Below are 26,992 nucleotides of genomic sequence, written 5' to 3' on the forward strand. Positions count from 1 at the left end.
CTTACCCAGCTCTACAGGAAAATCAGGCGCAGCATAGACTGTCCATGAAGATCTTGTGGCCTTTACCAGGGACCGTTTTAAGTGTGGACGTGCAATGGAATACTGGAAGCAATGAAGTTGGGTAGAAGACATTTTCAAAGCCTTCTCTTTGATTACAAAGACAAATTGGGGGGCATTCTGTTAGCTCTCTCTGTTTCTTTGCCTGTGAACACACACAGGCACATGTGATGTACATGTATAATATACACAAGATATATATATATATCATATATGTATATACATATATAAGAATGAAAGTACATATGCCAGTGCATATAAATCTTTAGATTTAAAGGACTTGAGAAATCCACATGTGAATACACTGTCTTGTAAGCAGATGGTAAATTGTAAACCCAGTTTCAGGTTTAAGTTGGAAAAGTCCTTGAGGTGTTGATGATCATCCTTAAATATGCACAAGACCACTATGAGAGCTAGCAAACTGGTGTTTATGATTTTGGAAGTTATGAGTGGGATACATTTTTATAATACTTCATACACTGTGACCCTCGTACCCCTCCAGGCACCACTGAGACTTCCAAGAAGTTAGTTTAAATTTATTTAGAAATAAATGAAGGAACTGAAGTGGTTTTCTCTCTCTCTCTTTGTGTGTGTGTGTGTGTGTGTGTGTGTGTGTGTGTGTGTGTGTGTGCGATCCTTAGGAGACAAGTCAGCACTTGTTCTAATTTTGCTCAAACTCACACATAGGACTTTACGTTGGGAGTATTTTCCCTCACTGATTTTCCTGTTCCAAGCACCCAGCTGAGTTTTACATTTACTACAGGACATGGTAATAAATTCACGGCACAGTTGATGAGGTCGATGTTTGTTCTGATTCCGAGCATAGCTGCCTTTGTCTCAAGGAAAGCCTGGTAGGGTCTTGGGTCCCCATTCTGCAGCCCATTGACTTCAGCCTCACTGTCATCTGGCAATTCTTGTGTGATCACAAACGATCACAAATAACTGGTGTCATTGTTCTCTATTGTCAGGATATTGAGGAATTACTGATGAAATAGCAGTATTAGTTTAATAAGGAATATGGATGAATAAGGTTTCTGGATTCTTATTCCTATCCATCTTTATGTTCTTTCTCTATAAGTGTGCATATGCATGAATGTATTATAAATATATGTATAAAGCTGTATATGTATACATATATATTCTGTTTTGCCTTTTATTTATTCTTCCTCCCTCCTCTCTCTCTTTCTCCTTATCTTTCTCTCTCCCTTTCTCCTTTTCCTTTCCTCCTCTCTTACTTTAGTGTCTTCAAGATTTCACATTCGTACAAATGGAAATGGTATCTGTGAAAATTGTGTTAACTTATTTAAAACATATTTTTTCATGAATGTTTAACAGTGTTGCAACTATGAACAAGGCTTTACCTTCTATGCTGTTTGTGAAATATTGATTAAACATACTCGCTTACAGTGGTGCTACATAAGATAGAAAGTACTGTCAACTGGATCACTGTCTTGCTACAGAGAGATAGTTTTATCTCTAGGTAGGAAGCTTCATGATCTTAGCAACCTGCCCGCTAGCCAAGCAGTTGATACATGATGGCAGTGCACCCAAGTTTTTGTTGTGTTTTGTTTTTGAATGAGTGGATAAAGACAAAATATTATGATGGTATTTGAATGACCACAAGGGATACAGAGGAACTGGCTGCTAGAAATGGGGTAGTCTTTGTGGGTTGACATTTTGTGTCTGGGTTGTGGTGACTGAGGAGAATCGATAGGCTGAAGTCTGTGGGGAGTAAATGATAGAAATGTTTCTCCAGGCTCCAGCTCTCAGCTAATATATTAAATAATATTTAATATTTTAACAGAACAGAGTATGTTATCACTCCACTGTATAATCCCAAGGAATAATACAGATGAGTGCTGGTGGATCCCTCTCTTCCTTCCCGCTCTTTCCCTTTCCCCTTTCCTCTCGCTGACCAATGAATTTTGTGTTGGCTATTTAAAGAAACTCTCTAAATCATAAATAAAAGCACAAAGGTTCTGATTTTTATCACTGGGTAAAAGATTGAAACTGTTATTTTTATAAAGAAGACAGAAAGTGTGAGGAAAACTGTGAAGTGCATTCTGTTTATCCGATGGGACGCCGTTCGGCAGTAAGAAGAGATGGCTGATGGGGACATAACATGAGGTGGGAGGCCATCAAGCCAAGGCCAGGTAAAAACTCAGCACATTCTGTGATTTGATTATTATGAGGTATAAAAATAGACAAAATAATCTATGATCTTAGAAACTCAGGAAATAGTTTCTGAGAAAGAGACTGATTTGAAGATGCTAAAGACGACGATTGTGTGTTCTCCCACTGTCTATAGTAGTGGCCACCCAAACATTGTGAAAATTCCCTTCTCTGAACACCTAAGATCTATGCATCATTTTATTGAAAGCCAATATTATGTCTGTTTAAAAAAAAGACACACATGTCATTTTCTTAGACTTCTAGTTAAGGTTGAAATCGAAGTTTGAAAATTTTCCTTTTCTTTGAGATTCGATGGAATTATTAGCTCTCCCCTGGGACGGAGACCGTGCACAGGCTCTACTTGTTCGCATTCATCTGTACTGCGTACCTTTTCGTCTGCATCGTGTTCTATCCCAGTCTGCCCTGGGAGAAGCAGACATGTGTCCAGAAGAGGATGTGGCTTGGGTTGATGCAGAAGGTGGGCTTGGGCATCTGTTGCAGGTAGGCACAGAAAGACATGCCAAGTTAGCTCGCTGGAAGGACGACTTGGCAGGAACTCAGTGGAATTGGACTCAGGGAACATCATCTGTAGAGCAAAAATGTCCAGACTGCATCTTTCAAGAAAGAGATCCATGGCATTTTCAAAGAGTGAAGTGACTTTCTCTCAAGAATTTGACTGTCTTGGTGAAGAGTAAAATATGAGAAACTGGTGGTGTGTGGGTGTGGTGTCTCTGCTTTAAGTCAGTCACCCAAAATGCCATTTAGCAAATAGGACTTTATCAGCCTTGGGTGTGTAATTATAGGATACAAATCTTTTTCTCTCATTTGCAGTATGTTTGAAAAATGCCATGAAATTTTGATTTCATTTGCTTGTTTTGTTCCTTTTGCACTCCTGTCCCCTAATTAGTCATCTGGACAACACCAAGCAGCCTTCATCACAATTGAGAAGCTCGTGATATTCATAAAAGCACATTGTATGACATTTCGCACTATTTGAAGTAGAGAAACTTCTCAGTATTATTCGGTGCTCTGAGACTGCATTGATGCTGCTGGACATATTCCTTTCTAATTCACAAATGCTCTTTTTAGTGAACTTGTAGATGACCGAGACTGGTGAGATATCTTGATGGATAAAGCACTTACTGTGCGGTGAGGACATACGTTTGATCCTGGCACTCAAAGGAAGAACTAAATGGTGCAGCACATGCCTCTAATCCTAGAGCTGCAGGGATGGAGACAGGAGCACCCACAGGGCTTATCGGACAGCCAGTCTAGTCAAATTGATCAGATCCAGCGGCAGTGAGAGACTGTGTGTAAACAATAATTTAGAAAACAATTTAGGAACACACTTGACAAACCTCTGGCATACACACACACACACACACACACATACACACACACACACACACCACACACACACACATACACACACACACACACACACACACACACACACACACACACACACACACACACACCCCACAAACCCCACACACAAGTAAAAATATAACCCAAACAGGAAAACTGCACATGAAAGGCACATTTTTTTTTTTGTAGGGATTATTGCTTTTGGAAATGTATTTTAAGGTTTCGGCAAACATCTTTGCAGAAAGTGATTTATTTAAACAATATTACTATGCCAAGGTAAAGATCATGCTGGTAGCATAGCAACTGTAGGTACACATTTAATTTTGTGAGAAAGATGGTAAGAAAAATGTTTTGAACTTGAAATGTATGTCTGTTGCCAACTTAATTATACTGAGTGTGTTACACAAAGAAAAAACATTGGTTACAATGATAGTTTCTTAATAAATTTTTCATACAAATAATATATTTTTGATTCTAGGAATTTTGAGATCAGACTAGAGATTGTTGTCACACACACACACACACACACAAGTTAAGTAATATTTCATCTCAAAGAAGGAAAAATTGTGGAAACAGATGCCTGCGTTACTTGACTAATGACTTAGTCATACCTAGTTTCAGTTGACTTAGTCATACCTAGTTTCAGTTGAAAGGAACCAAAGTGATGGGGAAACATGTGGTTTGACACTTGAGTATCAGAAAGCAGAGTTAATATACTTTTACTCAGTAAAGTTTTGAATAACGTTCTTTTGCAGGAAACTAAATACCGTTCGTTGTTGCACAAGACAATGAATTACTGTAAGAGTAAGCCTTTGATTTTACTTTGTGAAAAAAAAATACTTAATGCAATGCTGTGTATTTCTTTCCTTTTAAAAATAATATGCTTCAATGGCTACTTATTAAGTTACTTTGGCTTAATCCTAATGTCCTAAACCACAAAACATTAAATGTAGCTTAATTTTGACTTTACCCAATATAGCATCAAGCCTTCACTTTGGGTGCTTAGGTGTATGCTGATAATGTCCTACTGGCTTCAAACTAGTCTGTTCCTATTGAATGTTTTGTGAGTTAGGGTGCCTTGTGATCTCTGAAGGCACAGCAGCTGTTTGTGGACATTGGGCTTTTAATGAGCTGATAGATTGATCATGATCTTAATGCCATTATTCTTAAAATAGAATGCAGAGTGAAGGATGCATTCTTGAGGTTTACCTTGGCTTGCTTAGAGCTTTTGGCACTCACAGAAGGGTAGTCCCAGGCCAACCTGAGAGGTGCGCTATCCTGTGTCCACAAGAGTCTTTCAGGGTCTGTTTCCCAGGATAGTGTTTTTGTCATTTCTACAGTTAGCATGCCACAATCGTTAATATTAACAAGTACTGAGACATTATATATGGTTGGAAAAGTAGAAAGAATTCTGTTTGTCTTCCGGTCTAGGCTGCATTATTGTTAATGACATTAATAAAGAAGCCACAGGTCTTTCCAAAGTTGACCTCATACTAATATTGTTCTTTCATCATGACCAGCAAGATTGGTTCATAGTGGGCCAGTGTGGATCTTCTGACCTTTGGATCTGGTGATACTGTTGACTACACAGAATTTTCTGCATTAGGCTCTCAACTTAAGCACTTATATGAGAGTCAATTGTGGTGAAAATTACAAAATTCTTTTCAGTGAAGGGTGAAAGATAATCCAAGGTATTCAACTTGCAGCCTATGAGCCACATAGATGTGGTAGAATAGATAGGAATCACATTTGTAGGTCATAACCTGTCCATGTCACAATATCCAAAGGTTGGATGTGTGATAAAGTCCATGGATAGAAACTTGCTCTCTCATCATATTTGTATTCCATTAAATTGGTGCAGAGTTTCTTTGTGGATATTTTAGGAAGTTGGGTTGGCAAACCTTTGTGTAATGGCAGCCTTGGTGGCATAGCCGCCATTCATGCTGAATCTTTTTCAAGAGACTAATTTTCTTTCCTGAAGACTTGCTTTTCCTGATGAGACTGAGTGATAAGCTAGCATGGCTTTCTGAGGTTTTGCAAGACATTCATGTTAGAGTTTCAGATCTCCTTTATGCCTGCATTGAAGAATGTCCTATAATGTGAGTAGCCGTGGCAAACTCAATATTAGAGGAAATTCATCCATTAATTCTAGATTATTTAGCATTTTCTCAGTATCATGTACTATCTTGAAGTACTCCGATTAGGAGATACTTTCTTTTGAGAAAATATAAAAACTATACTGAGTTTACAGAACTACCTGTAAGTCCAACAGAAAGCATAGAATATTCTGTCTGAATTGTCAAATGTGATATTATTTTTGTATAAAAAGAAATTGTTTTGTAAGTACGTTTGGTGTTTTAAAAATATCAAGAAATACAATATATGTTAACAGTTACTTTGAAATCTTGACGATTTATGAATTCCAAATTTTAATGTGTTTGCTTGGCAGACTTTCTATGTGACCCCCATGATGAATGAATGCTTGATGACTTTCTGTGGTCACACTGAGCCACAAAAAATTTAAGTCACTTAACCACATACGTTCATATCTGAATTCAAACGAAGTGGTGACCTGTTTTCCCTCTTTGGGCTCTTGTGGTGCGAACAACTACCCTTCATGAAGTCCATTTACTGAAAGACCTATTTTTTTTCAGGTTTTTGTTGGTGGTTTACGTGTTTAAAAGGGCCCTGTGTGTAGTACTGAAGTGCTCTCTAGTATTCTTAAATGAGAAAATAAACACATTGTAGAAAGTGTATCTTCTCTTGACTTGCAGATTTCGGCATGGTCTTCAAAATAAGCAGTCTTAAAACTGGCATACTGAAACTGAGGTCAGATATTGGTGCATTGAAGTTGTTGTGATGTAAGTCTTGAGGAACCAAACCTTGTAATTTCCCCCAGGAGCAATGGACTTTGCCTGTGTGAGTTTTGTGGCAATTTATAGAACAAAATTACTACAAATAATAAATATTAGCAGTGCATACCTTTTAAACAATTTTGCCTACCTGGAGTCACATGAGTTTTCAAACTAAAGTAAAATAGAATCCAAGCTATTTTTCTTTTTGTTAGACATGGGAGTTCAGAGTCCTTGCATGGTGGTAATTGTGTACCAATTGTGTTCCAAGGACCATATTTAGTCCTTGTACATGACTGATTCACTTTATCCCTACTTATTATATTCCCACTTGCCCTAGTTTTAGAAATGCCTTATTAAGTGGCCATCTTTAAGACACGTAATTTTAAGGAGAAATATACCATTTGACCCATATTCTGATGCCAGAAAGCATATGTACAACAGTAACATATTTTTTGTTTTATAACAATATAATATTTATGTAACATTTCATCTTCATACAGTCAAAGTATAGAAAAAATTTAATTTGGAAGAATAAAGGGTGTGGAACATACTGTACTGTAACTGACATACAGTCACCAACAGATTAGCTATTCCAAATAGCAAGTACTTTAGTCTACCATTTAGTGTGCTAGGGCTGAGGCTTGCTTCGTAAGAAGGTATACTTAATTTTGATAATTGTGAACTGTCTTTTTTCTTAGACGACTACAATATGAGTGTAAGGAACAGAACCAATGTTAATGAACATATTGCAATAGGATTGGCCTACATGATATGGGCTGGGTATTCTAACAGTGACTATCTACATCCCTGGATGAGAATCTGGCCTCTGTTCAGTCTATGAAGCTGGATTATTCTGTAGTCCTAGCCGAGTAGTGAAAGCTTGATGTTTTGTAGTGAGTCATCAGGCCACACTGGAAGGCTGAAGAAATTGGGTTCTGATGGTAGCTGGGGGTGATACAACAGCACTGGTATAGATCCAGTCAATCAGCAAGCCAACAATACTGATTATCTCTTGGACCTAGTTCTCTTCATTGATTTCAAACCCAAACAAGTTGACAATCAAGATTGAACATGTGTGTGTGTGTGTGTGTGTGTGTGTGTGTGTGTGTGTGTGTGTGTGTGTATAAAACAAGAATTCTAGGGCTGGAGAGATGGCTCAGCGGTTAAGAGCACCCGACTGCTCTTCCAGAGGTCACGAGTTCAATTCCCAGCAACCACATGGTGGCTCACAACCATCTGTAAAGAGTTCTGATGCCCTCTTCTGGTGTATCTGAAGACAGCTACAGTGTACTTATATATAATAAATAAATAAATCTTAAAAAAAAAAAACAAGAATTCTAGTAGAAACTCAATATATGAAATGGATGGAACAAAGCTATGGCAAATAAGGAGCAAAGGGAGAATGTTTAAGTATTTAAAGTTGCTTGTTTTGCATTTTTTCTGAGTGTTTCATAGTGGAAAATGGCTTCTGCTGCTAAAGCCTGTGACTTGCATGCACATTGTGGCCCTTGATCAGGAAATGACAGTAATGATCCAGGATCAGCTTTGGTTAAACTGATCCCGGGCTTGGGCTAGCCATTTAGTAGTCTTATAAACAGATGTGGGTTTCATGGAAAGAGCAAGAAATGATAGTCTTCCAACTTAGGTGTGTGCACATCCAATGTAGAATTGGTGTCTGAAAAATTACTCTTAAAAATTATTTTTTTCCTAAAGTATTCTAATTTTACAAAAATAATTTTCTCAAGCACGGGGTGAGTTTTGTATACAGTGCACCACTTTCTTTTGGTATGAACTCAATAATCTGGTTATGTATAATGTCTACAAGAAAAAAACTCATCAATTCCATTATTGGTCCCTGGTACCGTTTGTAGAATGACAAAAGAGGGATTGGAAGATGTCTAAGAATACAGCTAGTCCTGAAGTTCCTGTCATTTTTATTGCTTTAAATATTTAAGCATTACCATTGATTAAGTTGTTAAGATCAATTAGTTAATATAGTTTTTAATCTTCATATGCATATGTGTTTGTGTGTATACCACAGTGCACATGTGGAGGTCAGAGAACAACCTCAGATGCCATGACAAGGTCTCTTTATTGTTTGCTGTTGTGTACACCAGACTAGCTGTCTTGAGAGCTTCTGGGATTCTCTTGGTCAGCTATGCACCTGAATGTTAGAGTCCTGGGATCACAGATGTGGCCTCCATGCCTGGAATTTCAAACTCAGATGTTGACACTTGTATGTAATGTTTTCTAGAGGAACAGAACTGATATAATGACTACACATATTAAAGATGAATTCTTAAATTGGTTTACATGGTATGATCAAAGTAGCCCAACAATGTCTGTTTCACAAGGGAGAAGCCAGGAACCTGGTAGTTTTCATTCCAGGAACTGAAGGTCTCAAAAATCTCAGATGGAGATGCCCCAGGGTGTACTTAACTCCGTGTGCTGTCCTGGGATGAGACTCAGTTACATTACTTTGGAATTTGTTAGAAATATTGAATGTCAGAGCTGGGGAGATGATTCAGTAGGTAAAAAGCACTTGTTATAAAAATCCAGAGAACCTGAGTGCAAATTCCCCAATTGCCTAGTGTACAGTGTTGGGGAGCAGAGACAAGTGGGTCCTCGGAGCTCACTGGCAGGTCAGAGTGTCCAAAACAAAGAGTTCACTATTTAGTGAGAGAGCCTGTCTCAAAATATACGATGGAAAGCAATGAAGAAAGATACTGATGTTCCCCTTAGGCTTCTGCGTGTGTGTGTGTGTGTGTGTGTGTGTGTGTGTGTGTGTGTGTGTGTTTCTGTCTGTCCAGCACATATACCACACATGCAATTTCTTAATTAAGAATAAATATAGAAACTGAGGCCATTAATTGGATTCTGCACCCAGAAAAGAGCTCCAAGTGGTTAATTTTTATTTTAACACTTTATATAACAGTCCCTGAGACAGTTTTGATCCCATTGTGTGGGGTTTACCAGAAGGAAAGTAGCAAGCAGTATGAGGAGTTCATCTGATCCAGAACGATTTCCTGTTTACAGATGGACCTTCCATACTGTCCGATATATCTACAACTGTTTTACTGCTAGTGCTGACTGTGATCTAACTTGTCTTTTGAGGAGCAATGACCATAGCCCGTTGGGTTTCCACAAGGACTGTAGATTTCAACCCTAGACTTAATAGTTACTCACCACTAATATCTATCATCAATAAGGTTTGGAATGGGTCCCAGAGTGAACATGAACATAGTTCCATATCTACATATCTGGAAATGTCACGACAAAGCTCACTTGATCTATTTAGTATATGCTAATAAAGTTCTACAATGTAATTTGCTTTGGGATGTGCGTGAATCTTATTTTAAATAGTTTCTGAAGTAAAATTTGAGATTATTTATGATTTTAAGTTTTTTTATATTACTTCATTTGTTAGAATGCGTAAAACATTGTATTTCCTATGACAGCTGTTGATAGACATTTTCCATTGCATAGAAATATGATTATTAATTTTTTCTAACAGCTATTAATTTAAGACACTGAGTCATTCTATAAAGTTAAGCCCCTCAGAAATACTCATAGAATTATATATTTAGTAGATAACTATTACATATTTAATTACTACCTTGACTTTAATTCACAGATTTCATTTATTTATATTAACTTTGAGTCATCTTCAGACTTGTTTTTATATCTTTTGGGGTGCCAGGAATGGCATGTGAAGAGCAGTCACTGTACCACTGCACTGAATTCCTGGCCCCAAATTTAGGAGAGTATACGTCTAAAATTCATTTTGATTGGCATATGATTTTTAAGCAGTTTTTCTTAAGCTGTAATTTTCAGACCACCACCGTTTGTAACACGTGAAGTGCTGCTTAAAATTGCAGATGTCTACTGCCCAGCACAGCCCTTCTGAATCAGACTCTGGAGTGTGGAACACAGAAACGTCTCTGAGGTTGGGACCTGAATTCTTTGGCATGTTAACATTTGTGACCTACTTTAGGAGTTAATTATATTAGTCTTATAGTCATATTTCAGTTATTTATTATGGGAATAAGTGGATCTTGGGATATTGGCAGGAGCAGTTTTTCAAATTCATGTGTTTCCTAGGAGCTTTAATACTGTAATATAATTTGAATAACAGAGTAATTGAATTGGAAGCTATTTTAGAGATTACCCAGTCAAATCCTCATGATTTTTCTCAGATTGTGAAACAGCCAGAAGGGGTTTAAATAACTTTAGAAGTCGTACTTTTTTCTTTTTGGAAAAGTTGTGACCAGAACTTAATTTCTTGGTCAACCAAGCTAAGGCTCTTATCTCCTACACAGACAGACAGACAGACAGACAGACACACACACACACACACACACGTTCACAAATGCACACACACATGCTTGTGCAAGTGCACACACACATGTACTGAGAAATGGGCTCACTATGTAGCCTTGGCATGTCTGGAATATGCTATGTAGACCAGGCTAGCCTCAAACTTGGAGATCCACCTTCTTCTGCCTTCTAGGTGCTGGGATTAACTTGCGTGCCACCACGCTTGGTTTACTCTTATGAGCATTCAAGCACAGTGAACATAGATGGCTTGTTGAATTGGCTATATTAATAAAATTAATGTACATCGGCTTTAATAATCTAAATTAAGGCCTATTTTGGAGACTTTTGTCTCAAAAGACAGCTGAGGAAAAATGGCTTTTAATGAATAATACACACATTCTCCATAGGAGAGGGGGTTTTAATTTCCTTTGAGTAACTTATATCTGAATTTTTGTATTATATACTTGTGAAAGACTTTTCCCTAAAGATTTTTAGAGATTTCTGAAATGAATATAGGCAGAACCCTCAGTCGTATCTCTCTCTTACTTCAGTTCCCTCCACAGCCTTCTGGCCTTCATGTCATCTGTCCCTTTGTAAGTGGACAGCCATGACAGGTCCTAGCACGACATAGTGAGCATACTTCACTGGGACATTCAGTTATGACACTGACTTTACATGTCAGAAGGGTCTAAAAGTTACTGCATGACTTACTTTTTAACTTTCTCTGTCTTTCCACCAAAATTTAAAGCAATTTTCTGTGCTTTAACATTTTGAGGTATATATATATATATATATATATATATATATATATATATATATGTATGTATGTATACATATATGTATATATAACTCAACTTAGCTGAGGACTTAGATATGGGGTCTTGTTGTGCAGCAGAAGCAGGACGCTCTCTTTAGTCTTTAGGATGCTCTCTCTCCCTTCTGTCTTTATGCTTCATTTTGCTGACCTGAATTCTGAACAGAGCATTGGGTTCAGTTTTCCACCACTGCTACTTCTTCCTTAGCTCTCAGCTCCTCCTGTTGCCCCCCATTTCTTCTCTTACTGTATTTTGTAACTTTCAGCTTCAGGTTGGTTTTCTTGACACATCTCACGGTGTATAAGATGCTGTGGTAGAATCCTGGCTGATTCCTTAGGATCTATTTTGGTGTGGGATGGATGGAGAAGGACTTCTCAGCTCTGACTGTAGCTGTATAGCACTGCCATGGCTGTCTGTGTTTGGCAGCAACAGAGGCTTGGTCAGAGCCTTTAACAAAGGAGGCGGGACTACAGCAGCTCGTTCTCATTCTCCGCTCACAGCAAGTAAGTTCTTTGTTTTCAGTTCTGTTAGAATGGGAAGTGGTGGCCAGAAGTGAGGAGTGATGGGTGTGAGAGTAGAGTGGGGAAATCGAACCAACCCATCCGAGGCTGTCAGGGTGGCCTCTGCTCGCCATCCACTGACAGAATTCCGACCCTCAGAGTTCACACAGGGCGCAGTTGTGCTGTTTTCAACCTTTCTGTTGGTGAGGATTTGTTACAGCAGCAATAGAAAGCAACACAAGGCCCAGTCTGTTCTCAGCCACCCAAATGAGTGGTTAGCGAGAGTCAACTGGAGAAGGAGTGGAGTGGACGACTGATTTGGGGCTGCGATTTATATGCCTCTCTTTGTGCTTCACGAAGAGGGAAAAGGCCTGTTTGGCTAATGTTGTCCTTTCCCTCCATGACTACGGAGGTTGTACTTGGTCGTATGCTTCCATTAATATGGATGAAGGTTCCGTTGTCACAGCACCAAGCACTCAATAACACCTTATACATTTACAGTTATGGCCAGTGTAGAGTGTCCATTATTAAGAAGTAAAAAACAAGCCAGTATTTGGGGTCACAGACTCAAATTTTGCCAACAATTATAAACACAATCATTTGTGTCATCGGGAGCACACATATCTTTGAAATATTGGATGATGTTAAATATGGGTAAGTCACTTAATCCTACAGTTTCTGCACTTTTAGAAAATTAGCCTTCTCCTTTCAGGTAACGTAGTGACCTGAGAGTTTGTTCAATAAGTAATCACCATGACAAGTAAGAGAGAATACTGTTTAAGCTCAGTCACATGATAGGACAATGAACACAGAATGGGGAACTATCTAGTGTAAGGAACAGAACCAATCAGGGTGTCAGAGGCCACAGAAGAGGGGAGCAGAAGAGGGAATGGATTTGAACAAAGGAAAGTGACGCATGCATATACACGATGCTACAATGAAACCCAGGCTAAGTTAAATAATCTTTAAAGAGAGAGAAAGTCAGGAAGAGAAAGGAAATGAGTCCTGGGAGATTCGTGGTACAAGCTGGACCAGCAAGGAGGGTACAGATTTGCCTCTGAGTTTTCTTACTTGTGATGTTTACATTAACTATAGCGTTTATAAGGGAAAACCAGTCAGTTTGTCAAGAGAAGATTTTTTTGTGTTACCAACATCTGGATGACCCTATTCTTCCTGTTCTCACATAGCAAACACTATGACATGGAGATCCTTTAGTAGCCAACACATTTATTACAGTGATTTCCTGGGACTTTTAAAATGTCATATTGGTTCTCATAGTAAGTTTGTGATCAGTGTGGTTGAGGGAAAACAGGCCATGCTGTGTTCAGTGTAGCTATGGTGGGCACAGGCTGGCGGTGGAGACGAGGGAAATGGAGCAGTTAAACCGGCTGTACAGAAAGCCCTTCAGCCTTTAGAAACTCCCCCCAGACTTTTGATGAGAATCAGTTGGAGGCTGTGCTCCCTAATTAAGAAACTGAAACGGTCATCTCTCAAAGTCACTGATCACCAGACTCCTTATTTTAGCAGTTAATTGTTTTGTGGGGTAAGATGGATTCTTTTATTCCTTCTTTTTTTTTTTTTAAGTCCTGTTCACTTCCTTTATAGAAGGGATTGGGCAAATACACTTCAATCTTATAAACTTAAAAAGATTTTTAGATGCTGTTAAAATAAAGACAGCATTCTAAGATTTGCTTCTCTCTCTCTCTCTCTCTCTCTCTCTCTCTCTCTCTGTGTGTGTGTGTGTGTGTGTGTGTGTGCATGTGTGTCCCTGTGTCTGTCTGTCTGAGACTATTTTGAGTGGGGATCCTGCTTTGGGCTTGCAGGAAGCCTTCTAAGCTACACTGTGCTTGCTTTCTTTCCAGCCACATTGCCGACCTCATTACATCCTCTGTAGAGATTTGGTGTTGTCATTGAAACACCTCTTGAAATTCAGGAACCCTTAGGAAGTTATCTTTATCAAATAAGTACTGTCCACTGTCCCGATAAAGTAGGAGCCAGGTAAGGTGTTTGCTTTTGCTCTGCAGCAATTGAAGAAGGAATACGGTGTGTGTAACCTGTGCCGTGTAGCCTTCCTATAGCCACAGTGATCTAAAATGCTGCTGTTGTCCTATAGTTCCAACAACAGCCATGGCAGAACATTGTGCCTGCCTTACTCTTTCCCATGTACATCGTTAGCACACCTTCCCATGAGCTAGCCTCAACATTCAGATCCTATCGCTGCCTTATGTGACTGTACCCTAGTAATTTCCTGCTGTGCCCAGTTTGTCAGAGAAATGGTATTTCGTTTCAACTACATCCATATTGTATTTGGGACATATGTCATAAAGTTCCTGGATAAAATTCATAGCTCCATGCTCCTGCTTTAGCAGAACAAAAGAACAGCATTTGTGCCGTGTAAGTAAAACTGGACATGAGGTTTTTAGAATATCTGACCCAGAATTTCTGAGGCGAGATTAGTAATTTTTGATTGAACTTTAAGAAACTGTCTTTGAGGCTGATTTTCATCATAAATTGAGCTAAGTACAAGTTAATCTTTCCTTGGTGACTGGCTTTTATTACTGTGACCTATAAAGAATTGTGTTTTACATTTCTTGTATAATTTTATAGTTTATAAAATAGATTCATAGACATTATCTCATCGAACCGCCCTGTGCTCCACACCCTCCATTCACATTGTAACTGGGTGAGGAAACGCTCTAGTATATTAGATCTAGTATATTAGAGCTGGGTGTCAGGTATGGCTGCGAGGACTCCACCTAGTGAGGAAGGCGTGTGGCCCTGGTGATGGCTGTTTCCATTGTAGGCAGCTCACTGACTCAAGTCTGGATGTTGGCACCATGTGAAGTGGCATAGCTGGGAGAGTTGCCCAGATGTGAAGGGAATTCCAGCTTCTTAGCCTCCGTGATTCTGTTATCCGCTCCAAAGGGTTGTCAAAGAACCTATGTTAGAATTAAACTGACATAAACCTTCCATTATATAATACTATATTAAATATAATACTATTTTAAAATGTTTAATGTATAAAATTAGCTTGAAAAACGGGGCAAATATTTTGTTTGGTTGAATGGGGTTGAAATGGCAAAATGGAGTTCTTTCGAAAAGAAGAGCAATTTCTAAACTCTTACCATAAAAATAGCGTTAATACTGAATTAAACTGGTTGTTTGTGTAGAGTCCCTCGGGAGCATATATAATTTTATTTGTGGCATTTCAAAAACATTTAGATTTATAATTTCCAAGTTATACATTTCTGGCAGGATTATGAGCATTATTAATACCTAGAATGTCATCCCTGATCTAGGCTTTCAAAATGTTATGCACGTTGGGTTTTACTCTTGGATGTCATGTCATAAGGAACCAAGGAGCTGACAGGAGTGTGAGCTAATTAATGTTAAGGCATGACAACGCATGGCTTTTAAGCTTCCAAAATGTTTTTGAATGTTTCACTGTGTAAATGAAAATGTCCGTGCATAGAAATGTCTTCAGTGCTTTCCGATCAGCACTGATGATTTTTCCTCAGTTAAATATGCATGGGCAAGGTTTTGCTTTTTTTCCCCTGAGCATACAGGCACCTTTTAAATAGTCCCTCCAGGTTTGTGTCACCACCAAAGGAGAAAAATCAATATAGCGTGGTGGGAAGATGTGCATCAGAACCCTACAATAGCTAAGAATATTCTAGACCTTAAAATACATGCCGTTTTATGACCCGCTGTCTCTGTAGCTCTTTGTAATGTGTTTCCAGTCCCTACCACTCTAGTTAAACACTACAGTTTGTCCAGGTTGCTTCTCACAGGCATCGTTCTTTGCATACTGCAGCTCCTTCCTTGGGGACCTGGGCTCTTCTTTTCATGGTTTCCTCCTTTCTCTCTTGCCAGTCCTTTCTCCCCCTGCCCCCGAAGACGTTTGGTTTTATTTGTGTTAATGTTTTCTCCTTCTATTCCTAAATATAAGCCATCTACCTTAAGCCAGTCTTTGTTCTGCTACCCTGGGATGTAATAAAATGGCAGATGTTGCAAAGTTTGTGTAGAGTTGGAACTTGGTGTTCCAAAGGCTCACAGAGAGCCATCTAGAGACTTCCGTATGACTGGTGGGGAAAAGGAGTGGCGAGCCAGTGCGGGCCAGTGTAGGTCTGCTGGAAGAACTGCCAATGAGTCTAGAGCCATTTTAGTTGGACCAGGCCCAGTGGTGCCAGAAAGCCAGGCATGCAGGCTATGGGCCATTGTCTAGAGTTTATGCTTTAGGGATTGTTCTTCATGCCAAGTTAAGGTCCTTTGAGAATTTTGTAAGATAATTTTTCTATTGACCATAAATGTATTTGCAAACTTTCCTTGTTCAGTTTTTCAACAGATTTATTTACTGTATATGACAAGATATATCTGAAATCCAGTGTGGATAGGCTTGTATTTCTGAAAAACATTTGTGAATTCCTCCATTAAATGTTAGCAATTACCCCTAATATCTTAGGAGAACACAGATAAACAACTTCCCTTACCTTTAGCCTTTCCAAGTCCTTCTGCCTCCACTATATATGTGGTGGGATTTCCAGTAGGTAGGCAGTCCTGTCCCCAGCTTGCTTTTATGTTTCTGAGAATAAAAGCATTAATTTCTTAGTCACTCAACCTCAAGATTTAGGAGTAATCTTACGTTATACCTTACTCTCGTTTTTGTTTCTCGTCAATATTTTTTTCATTCCAAAAATTACTGCTGATTTGAGACCAGCACCCCATAGGAGCATGGGTGGGATACGGAATGAACAAAGCAGACTGAAGGGAGCCCCTGCCTAATAACCAATGGGAAAGGAGAGTAGCAAGACGTAGGGCCAGGGTTATCAATAGATAGCAAACACGATGAGCTCTGATTGTGTGGAATCTTCAAACTAAACAGTGGGGCAGGAAAGACATACTGGCTGCCGTGTGAAAAGCAGATGGGAAGCTAGAACTTGCTGACCTGAGAGATCAGACTGCAGAACTTAAAAGGGATGGTGTTCTAGAGGGGGATGATTCAAAGTACAGAGCTAGTCGCAGGGTCTTAAAGAGAGGTCGTGCCCATTTGTGCCCAGGGGTTGGCAGAGAGTCTTCGAGGTTGGAGTGGAACCCCTAGGGCAGCATAAGAAGATAGAGCCTGTGACAAGACAGAGTCATGAACATGGAAGGGACAAGACTAAGGAAGGGATTTGAAGGATCTGTGGTTATCATCACTCTGAGTGAGTAGAAGAGGTATGTCAGCTCTGATACATTTTCCTGTGCCTCTGTAGCTTACCCAGTCTCCCATCATTTGAAAATTGCCATAAACCTATAAAAATTCTACATCCCCCTATAATGGTTAATTCTGCTTGTCAACATGACTGGATTGACAAATGTCCAGGAGATTGGTGAAGATCACCTCTGGTGTCCAAGGACGTTTTTCTTAGGCAGTTGGATTATAAGAGCTTTAACTTAGTGAATGCCTCAAGCCATGGATGATTTTAAAGTCTGCATAGATCACTGACAGATGGCAGAATTGTGGCAGGTGGAGTCCCCTGGGAGGAAGAAGGTAGCAGGGATTGTCCCTGGAGGCTGCATTGGCCTCTGCCCACTTGTGGTCACTCCGCCCTGGTTCTCTTCCATGAGACCAAGAATCTCCTTCGCTGCACACTCCCACCGCCATGTTGATCCACGTAAGCATGCAGGGATAGCCATTATAGACTGATGTTCCAACTATGTCCCCTGTGAAGTTATTCTTGTGTGCTTTTGGCCTCCAGCCCACAGCTGTAAGTATGATTTATCCCTTTATCTCTAGAGTTTATTTATATAGTTGTTCATTATGAAACTGAATGCAGAGTGCGTGGCAGATGCCGAGCCGGTGTTTAAGGATTAAAAGGCTAATTAAGATACACGTGGCTGCCTTGGGAGCTGACAAGCTTGCAGAGGGGAAAGAATAATAAATAGTCACAGGCATCCAAGCACAGTCTTGATAACTTGTGATAAGAGCCATTAGAGAGAAAACGAGCAGAAGCAACCTATCATTGTGAGTCAGAAGATAGAACGTCAAATTTCTGGGGGGCATCCATGTAAGAAAATCACTTTTAAGGAGGTAACTGTTTTTTATGAAACAGAATATAAAAAGGCAATGTGCATGTGTAGAGTGGGCTTTCGAAGAGTAACAGCATTTCCCTTTTGACTACAGCCTCGGGACAGCAGTAAGGTGGCTCCTTGAGAGTAGTAGACGGGGCAAAACCTTGGGATTGTGGGACTGAGTGTCATTCTAAGCGCAAAGGGAAGCAATGGAGAAGTAAGCAGAGGCATGGCATTCGTTCATTTGAGGTTGCCACCTCCGTCTGCGCCTCAGAATCTGTCTCTGCTCCCTGGGCACAGAGCCAGGTTACGTTTCCTGGCTCTCTTCACAGCTGGCTGTGATCTGTGTAACTACTGTGCGTGGAAGTAGAGAAACGGTGAACCCTGGGACTAAGGCAACCTGATGACAAGCTTTTCCACTGCTCACTGGGCAGACTTGCAGAGTGTCAGAGTCAGCGTCAGTCTAGACCCTAGGGTGACTTTCTGGGGCACACTCCCCTTCCGGACGGCATGAAGTGCCATAAAGAAGCACCTGTCTTTTGGGCCATTTCCTGGTCAGGCCGTTTGAAGTCCAGCATCATTTGTCCAAAAAAAAAAAAAAAAACGTGATTATGAATAATTTATTGGGATGCATGTTAGGGTGAGTCTATGGGAATATATATATATATATATACATATATATGTATATATATACACACACATATATATATATATAAAATAATTTGGATTTAAAAGTCTTTAGTCTCTGATATTATCAGAGAAAGAGTCTTGTAGCAAGCGCCATGATCTTCTGGCTCTCTGAACCTATCTGCCTCATCTTCCATGGAGATTTTGATGCAGGTTTGTTTCGTAGATTCATCCATTGGAACTGGGCTCCAAAGAGCTGCATTTTGATTGATGTGGTTTCCTGTCATTGTTTTAGTCTGTTGCCAAGAGACGTTTCCTTGACGAGGATTAGGACTACATATGTATATACATATAGATATATGTGTGTAATAACAAGAAATGAAAAGGCCCATTTGTTTGAAAAAGTGTAAACGGGCACATATGAGCAGCTTTGTAGGGAGGAAAGAGAAGGAGGGAAATGGTGTAATTATATCATGATCTCAAAAATAAAAGGAACTAAAAAGGCAGTTAGCCCTTGACTTAATTTTGTTGTGTATGGTGAGGTTAGGAAAGGGGCAGTATGCTAATTTTATTTCACGCTCATCAACCGTGTCACCGAACTTTCGGTAACAAACTCCCTTGAATCCCTTTAGGCCTGTGTGTTTTGCTTTGCTAGATTGAATCTAGACGGTAGATGAGGCGTGTCCTTGGCAATTGATTTTCTGTTTTTTAAACTGTACTTTAGGATAACGTTTCCATTAAATTCTATTTAAATTAATGAGCATTCAGACTCTACATTAGAGGTCATGTGTGCTAGAACTTCCTCTCTGTTGTGCCGCTATAGCAAGCCCCTCAGCCCCAGTCTTTATAAAGGAATGGCATGTATTTAGCTCATGATTCTGATGGCCAGAATCTAATCCAAAGAACAGGATTCTCATGCTTGGCAAGGTCCCCTACATTTTACCACATTGCAGGCAAGCAGAAGGGAAAACAGCTGAGTGCAGAATGCACCAAGCACATGGTGCCTCACTTGGAAACACCGCTCTCTTCAGAACTAACTGGGTTCCTTAAAGACTACGTTGATCTCTTCTGAAGTCTCTTCTGAAGGTGCAGTGCTCAACCCAGCTGGTTTATGCTAGGCTTTAATCTCTTAAACCCACCAATCACCTGTCAATATTATGGGACGAACCTTCTGGTGCAAGCATCTATGGAAATCACGTTCAGATCACAGCTAAGCCTCAGATCCTACCTCTCATCTTGCCACTGCTACTGTCCCAACCTTGCTTAAATGCACCTTGATTTCTAAGAGAGATGTTCAGTTTGAAGTTTGAATTTTACTTGCACTTTACTGGGGAAAAGTAGTATCCTGGTCCCTGGTATTTAAATGTTCACCTATAATATATAGAAAAATGTTTTGTTTTTTAAGCAAATGCATTAACTCTTATCATTGCCTTCCTTCTTACTTTAAAGTGGCTTGGAAGCCGTTGCCCAGTGCTCACACTCCTCACCTGTTTCCTCCAGTCACAGACTTACCTGTGTGAATCATTAAGATCTGTGAATAATCCTCAGGGGTCATTTCTGTAATTTAAATGAACTACAGAACTGACAGTGAAGGCAGACGGTTCCGCTCTGCCATGAACCTAAAGTGAACATGGAGATAATTGGTCTATGATGGTGCTGAGAATACATGAGTGCAGTGCTACCCGGGACACTTGCATGACCCCCTCTCACGCTCAGGAATCATCATAGAAGAGAGGGTCAGAGGGGATATAAAAGCCAGACAACAGGAAGAAGGGTTGTAACACGCTTGTACGGCCAATGCTATCTTGACCTCTTAGCAGCCATGGCAACTTGCAGTAGCCCTGTGTAACACTGGGCCTGTTGACCTTTGGTCTTCAACTGGGAGGGGCTCCCTCATCCCTAGTCTTTCCGTCTGAACTATCAGTTACTAGTGGGGTCTGGAGGAAGCACAACTATTTCGTCTCAGTTGGGTACCCAGGGAGTAGACCACCAGTCTTCCATGGATACACAAATAATGCTGGTTAAACTCAGTAGGGCTTGAAAGAAAGGAAAGTAAGAGGGAAAGGGAAAGAGACCCAAGAATGTGAGAGGCAATTAGGAGGCAATTTAGTTAAGAGGCAGACTAGAGAAGGTAAGATTTTAATCACAGTTGTTTTGAGAAAGGATCTCTCTGTATGGCCTTGGCTGTCCTTGAACTTACTATATAGACCAGGATGGCCTCAAAATCACAAAAATCTTTCAGCATCTGCCTCCTCAGTGCTAGAACTAAAGCCACCTACTACTATCAGCTAGGCAAGGAGCTCTGTAATCAGAATACATGTACATGTCCGGAATTGTAAAAAAATAAATAAATAAAAATTTTTTAAAAACTACAAAATTTGGTGATTTAATGAATTGGAAGCCAATCAAAGACTAAGAAAAAGATGAACAATGGAGCTTCAACTTATAAATTGTGTGTCTGTATTTATACACACATATATGTTGTATATATGTACACACACACACACACATAGTACAATAGATTAATGTTGTATAATGTTGTGTGATGAAGCCAATCAACAATGCTTTCTGCTACCCATAGATCTGTTAATGTCAAACGGGACACTTTAACAATGGACACGTGTGAGTTCTCCAGGCTGACAAGTATTAGAAGTAGGGGATTTCCACCAAAGTCAGTTAAGGATAAAGATGGGGTGTGTCCCAAATCTCTCATACAGTAATGACCATGTGGGAGACGAAAGTGAGTTACAGAAGTAACGTAGCATGCCTTACAAAGGATTCACACTGTCATCAGGAAAAATTAGGGATTTTTTTGAGTTCGTGTGTCATATAAGTTTCTTTTACTGAGAAATATCAAATAGGATATCCCATTCTTGGTATTCTAGTGAAATAGGTGTATCATGTGATTTTACTTTTACACTGTTTAAACTTGGCACTTTCTACGTCTCATGGATTTTCATTCCTGGGATATTATTTTCAAAGTTGTGTGTATGCCTGGGTGTATATATTTGTATAATATATGTGTGCACAGATTCCTGAATGCCAGAAGATGGCATTCTGGGGGGACTGAGACCAGACCTGGGCACTCCGCAGATCAGTAAACATCCCTAACTGCTGAGCTATCTCACCAGGCTATCTATCTATCTATCTATCTATCTATCTATCTATCTATCTATCTATCTATATCTATATCTATATCTATATAATTTATATTTATATTCATTCTATGAATTACTGATATATTAGAATGTCTAACATAATTTAACTGCTTTTAATGTATAATCAAACAGAAAAATCTGAATGGAAAACAATATTTAATTCTATGCTTTCTTTAGGCTGGAATGATAAAGAGTGATAATGAAGAGTACTTCATTGAACCCTTGGAGAGAGGGAAGCAGATGGATGAAGAAAATGGAAGGATTCACATTGTCTACAAGAGATCAGCAATGGAGCGGGCTCCCAGAGATGTGTCTGAAGACGTCTACTACAAGGGTAGGCATCTTAACTAACCATAGTTTTACAGAACACCTTTTAATGTAAATCATGAAGTGTATTGACATGTAATAATCCCTGATATAAAATACAACATGTAAAAAGAAAGAAAAACTTGATGATTAAACACCTACTCAACTTCCATATTTCTTAAGATCACATCCCAATGAAATTCTTTTGATTGATGCATGGGTTGTTTTCATCATCCCTTAAGTCTATGATCATTAAGCCTTGTTTAAAGTCTGTTTGGCACAGGATAGATAGACATATAAGCTTTTTTGTTTGTTTGTTTGTTTGAGGGAGATATAAGTTAAATTCGGTAGGATTTTATGTTAAATGGATTGGAAATGTAAAAGTTATGACATCTGAAGTTTTTCTAATTTTGTTTGGTGTGGTGAAGCCTGGGCACAGGTTGATATTAACAGAAGAATTTAGCTTATATCTCTTCCAAACAAGAAAAGATTCTACAAGCTGTACCTGATCACTCTATTACATTTCCCTCTAGTATCAATTTCCATAAATGTTGGCACCAGTTCCTTTCCTTGCTGTATATTTACATTCTGTAATATATAAATCTCATAACTGAAATTTTAGTGCTAGCTTTATGAATTTATGAATTTATGAATTTGTAGGATGCACAGATTAGGGAAGGATGAAATTTTGCTCCTTGTTGAGCAGATAAAAGACAGCTGTCCTTTTTATGAGTTAATTTCATCAATAATCAATCATAATACATTTTCATTCATGTCATATAAAGGATGGCACAATTAACCTCAAGGATTCTACAGCCAACAAGATGTATTGTCTAATTTTAGCTGAAGTTTTCACTAGAGACATTTTTTATGTCTAATCTAGTTATTGGGCTCTTCCCACGTCAAGGAATTAGCAAATCAAGTGGTCTGTCCTGTTTGATTTTCTTTGAATCTTTCTTTTCTGTAGCCAAGATATTCGGCGGGGGGGGGGGGTCTTCCCCTGTTATATCTAATCCATATCATTCTGAAAGGGGTCCATAGTCTTTTCTCCCTTTTCTGTCACCACAAATATAGAGCCCCTCTCCCAAAATAGCATGTTCTTGGTCCAGTAACTGGAAATCATTAAAGGTATAGCTTGACCTTTCTCCTAGAGGAATTTTAAAATCATAAATACCACGAATCATATAATCATCTTTATTTTGGTAATTAAAACAACTCAGAGCAATGAAGGCAATCTAAACAATATTATCTGATTAGATAGCGCTCTTCCATTATCTCTGTTTTTGTTCTTACAAGATTAATTTTTAGTAGTGAGATCGAGGCCTAAATTTCTCCTGTTTGAGATAGGTTAGGCTGCCTGTCCCCTGCTTTTCAACTTATAATTTAAGATCAAAATCTTCAATTATTTATTAATCTAAGTATACTTATGTCCTCCCTTCTGTGGAGATTAATCTATTATGGGTACATATGTCCCTTTAGATAGCTTGCATTAACATAAGCTTCTATTACCCATCTGAGGTAAGTTTTTCCTATTTACACCCTGCTCTTTAACCTATAATTTATGATCAAAAGCCTCAAAAATATTTTGTCCATTTATGTATGCTTAAGAACATTTAAACAATCATCATCATACTCCCTTCTGTCCTTAAAAACAATTAAATCAAACTTTATATGTCTCTATACTTTATTTATCTGGTTGTAGGAGGCAGGCAGCTTCTATTGTCTGCCTCTCTCTGCCTTCTTCTGCACAGCCAGTCTGTCTCTTTGCACAGCAGGGGCTCAAAGCATCTCTGAGTTCAAACTCTTTGTACTAGTGAACCATGAGAAGAAATCTCCTCATGGCTTGGGCCTATTAAAAAGCCAATTCTATGTTCCTCCTAATCTGATATCATGGCATGTATGTATTTATCTTAGTCAGGGTTTCTATTCCTGCACAAACATCATGACCAGGAAGCAAGTTGGGGAGGAAAGGGTTTATTCAGCTTACTTCCACATTGCTGTTTCATCACCAAAGGAAGTCAGGACTGGAACTCAAGCAGGTCAGGAAGCAGGAGCTGATGAAGAGGCCATGGAGGGATGTTACTTACTGGCTTGTTCCCCTGACTTGCTCAGCTTGCTTTCTTATAGAACCCAATACCAATACCTCCAGCCCAGGGATGGCACCACCCACAATGGGCTGGGTCCTCCCACCTTGACCACTAGTTGAGAAAATGCCTTACAGCTAGGTCTCATGAAGGCATTTCCACAACTGAGGCTCCTTTTCTGTGATAACTCCATCTTGTGTCAAGTTGATACGCAAAGCTAGCCAGTACAATATTCCATCCAATAATCCCTAAATAATTTTTAATAGTGAGTTCTTACCTGTCACATTGCACACCATCTGTAGTTGTGAATTGGTTTAACCACTTTGGTTCCCCATAGGTGGGTCACATGCATGTACCTGTCCAAGAACTTTCCGTATTTGCTAATTAAAGACACCACACACACACACACACACACACACACACACACACACACACACACACCAGCTAAATTTGATATGCCTTGATTAGCTCAATGGTTGGGCATTTCTAATCTTCCCTATGACTAGCAAATATTCCCCTCTGGTCTGCCTGTGTTAACATCTCTGCTACCCCCAGACCCAATCAGGGAAGTGGCCCATTAGTCTACTTTCCTGGATCCTTGTGTGCCAACAGGCCTTTAAGTTTCATCTTTCTCCTTTCCTGTCATGATGATTCTCTGTCTCTCCTCTCTCTCCTGTCCCCTCAGCTGCGTAATCTAAAAGTCCCACCCCATCTTCCTGCCCAGCCAATGGCTATATGGCCAATGGCTATTCAGCAATTTTTTTATTTCCATTAAAGCCAGCTGGGGGCAGGGACACTGAGGTCCAGAAGCATGCCTTTTTGGGAGCCAAAATAAGACAAAGCATTCAAACCATCCTTACACAATTTAGTAGAATGTAAATAAGGTCAGACATGGGACACTTGCTTTAAAGAATATTTAACTATTTGTATCAAAAATTTAACTTTTTTCCCCAGCACAAGAAGAGTTCAGAATCATAAATTTAAACACTAAATTATAGCCTTTCAATTCTCTCCTAGTCAAAGGACGAGGGCCTCAGTATTATTTTATAGATGACGTATAGTCCAAGTATGAATAATATATTTTGTAACATATCTCACCAATTAAAGATACATAATGAATTAGAAAGGTATATTGATTTATAAATGAATACTAAAGTCATATATAAAACAATGCTTTATTTGGATCTAGTCAAGAGTCCATTTTAGATGTGTCAATGAGTTGCAATAAGAGAAATACAATAGAGAAGCTAAGGTATAGTTAGGAAGAAACAGGTTTGAGGACCATGTCTTTGTCATTTTTTGACACCTAGTTATCAGGGGGGAGTATTGGTTCACAAGTGGTTTCCTGGGACCCTGCAGAGCTTCTGAGTAGAGCCTGTAGGAACATTTCGTCCACTTTCTACTTATTCCAATAATTCCTTTTGAAGCCTTTTGTAGTTCAGCTGCTCAGATGTGCCAAATGTTGGAGTTTTTTTGTAATTGTTCTAAATTAAAACAGATGAGGGCCTGGGCAATAGTGACAGGCAACAAGAGAACAAGTATGAGATGGAGCCATGGTGCCAGAGGAGAGTGGAGATTGGAGTAAAAATGATAGGGTTTTGTGATACAGCAGATCTTGTGGGTCGGGAGAGGGAAGAGAGGCAAGGATCTGACATATCTCAGAATTCTAATTTGAGACCCGAGAAATCCCTGAATTAGGGCATATGTATGTGAGGAGAATAAAACTTGGTGAAGATGACGTGGGATAATTTGACTAAAACTTGGGAGATCCATTGGAAACAGTGAGGACATCAGTGGGTGACAGTCACTGGAGAATCCAGCAGCTGTGTCTTCATGGCACTGCCCTTTGCTAAGCACCCACTCTCACTGCCTTATTGCCCGTGTTTAAATCTGTATTAAAACAGCTTCTATTAAACTGCAGCTTTGCTCCAAATGTGTGATACATATTCTCATAATTACTTGATGGAGCATTTCACCTATGCCAGTGAAATGGAGACAGATGGATCTTGGGAACTCACTGGCTATCCTGCCCAGCTAAAACAGCCAGCTCAATATTCAGTGAGAAACCCAGTATCGAAAGTTGAGATGGAGAGCAGTAGTGAAAGACACCCAAAGCTGATCTCTTATCCAGCATGCATAGGCAAGTACCACCTGCTGGACATACACACACAGCTTGAGACTTCCATTAATGTCACTGTGAGTTATGGTCAGTGCAGGGTTGGCGGTTTGGGTAAATTATTGCTCTTCCTGTACCTGTCAGGGTTGAGTGCTATCCTTCTAGCTAGTGACATACAGAAGCCTGGCATGCTTGTGACAGAGAAACTTCTTTATATCATCACAATCTTTATACTATCCCAATCTCTACATTTGTGGGAAAGTTTGACTCACTTCTCTATGATTGGAGAATTACTCATTTTTTGACGTCTGTAGTCTTTGCAAACTGATTTTCTATGTGAATCTATGAAATTGTAATTAATAATGCTATAAATTCAGAATTAACCTCCGCTATTCAGTCATTGGTCCAAACTCAGATTAAATAGACAAACAAGCACACACCTTGCCCAGCCCTCACGATTGCTCACACTGCCATGCTCAGAAGTTTGCTCCAGGCAGTCCATGGGTGAGGGGGATGTTTACACGGCAGCCTTAAGCCTTCCATAGTTTGTATTGAGTCTCCAGGCC

General features: G+C 39.4%; 1 protein-coding gene across 3 annotated transcripts in view; it reads left to right on the plus strand.

Annotated features, from left to right (window-relative positions):
• Adamts3 (ADAM metallopeptidase with thrombospondin type 1, motif 3) overlaps positions 1-26,992 on the plus strand; it is a 204,795-nt gene that overhangs the window by 81,489 nt on the left and 96,314 nt on the right. For all 3 annotated transcript variants that reach the window (XM_087582949.1, NM_001394709.1, NM_001394710.1), the window contains 1 exon segment: positions 22,098-22,254. In XM_087582949.1, coding sequence (XP_087439075.1) covers positions 22,098-22,254 — 157 coding nt within the window.

Source organism: Rattus norvegicus, chromosome 14, assembly GCF_021556685.1.
Source record: "Rattus norvegicus strain SHRSP/BbbUtx chromosome 14, alternate assembly SHRSP_T2T, whole genome shotgun sequence".
In the NCBI taxonomy this organism is placed as follows: domain Eukaryota; kingdom Metazoa; phylum Chordata; class Mammalia; order Rodentia; family Muridae; genus Rattus; species Rattus norvegicus.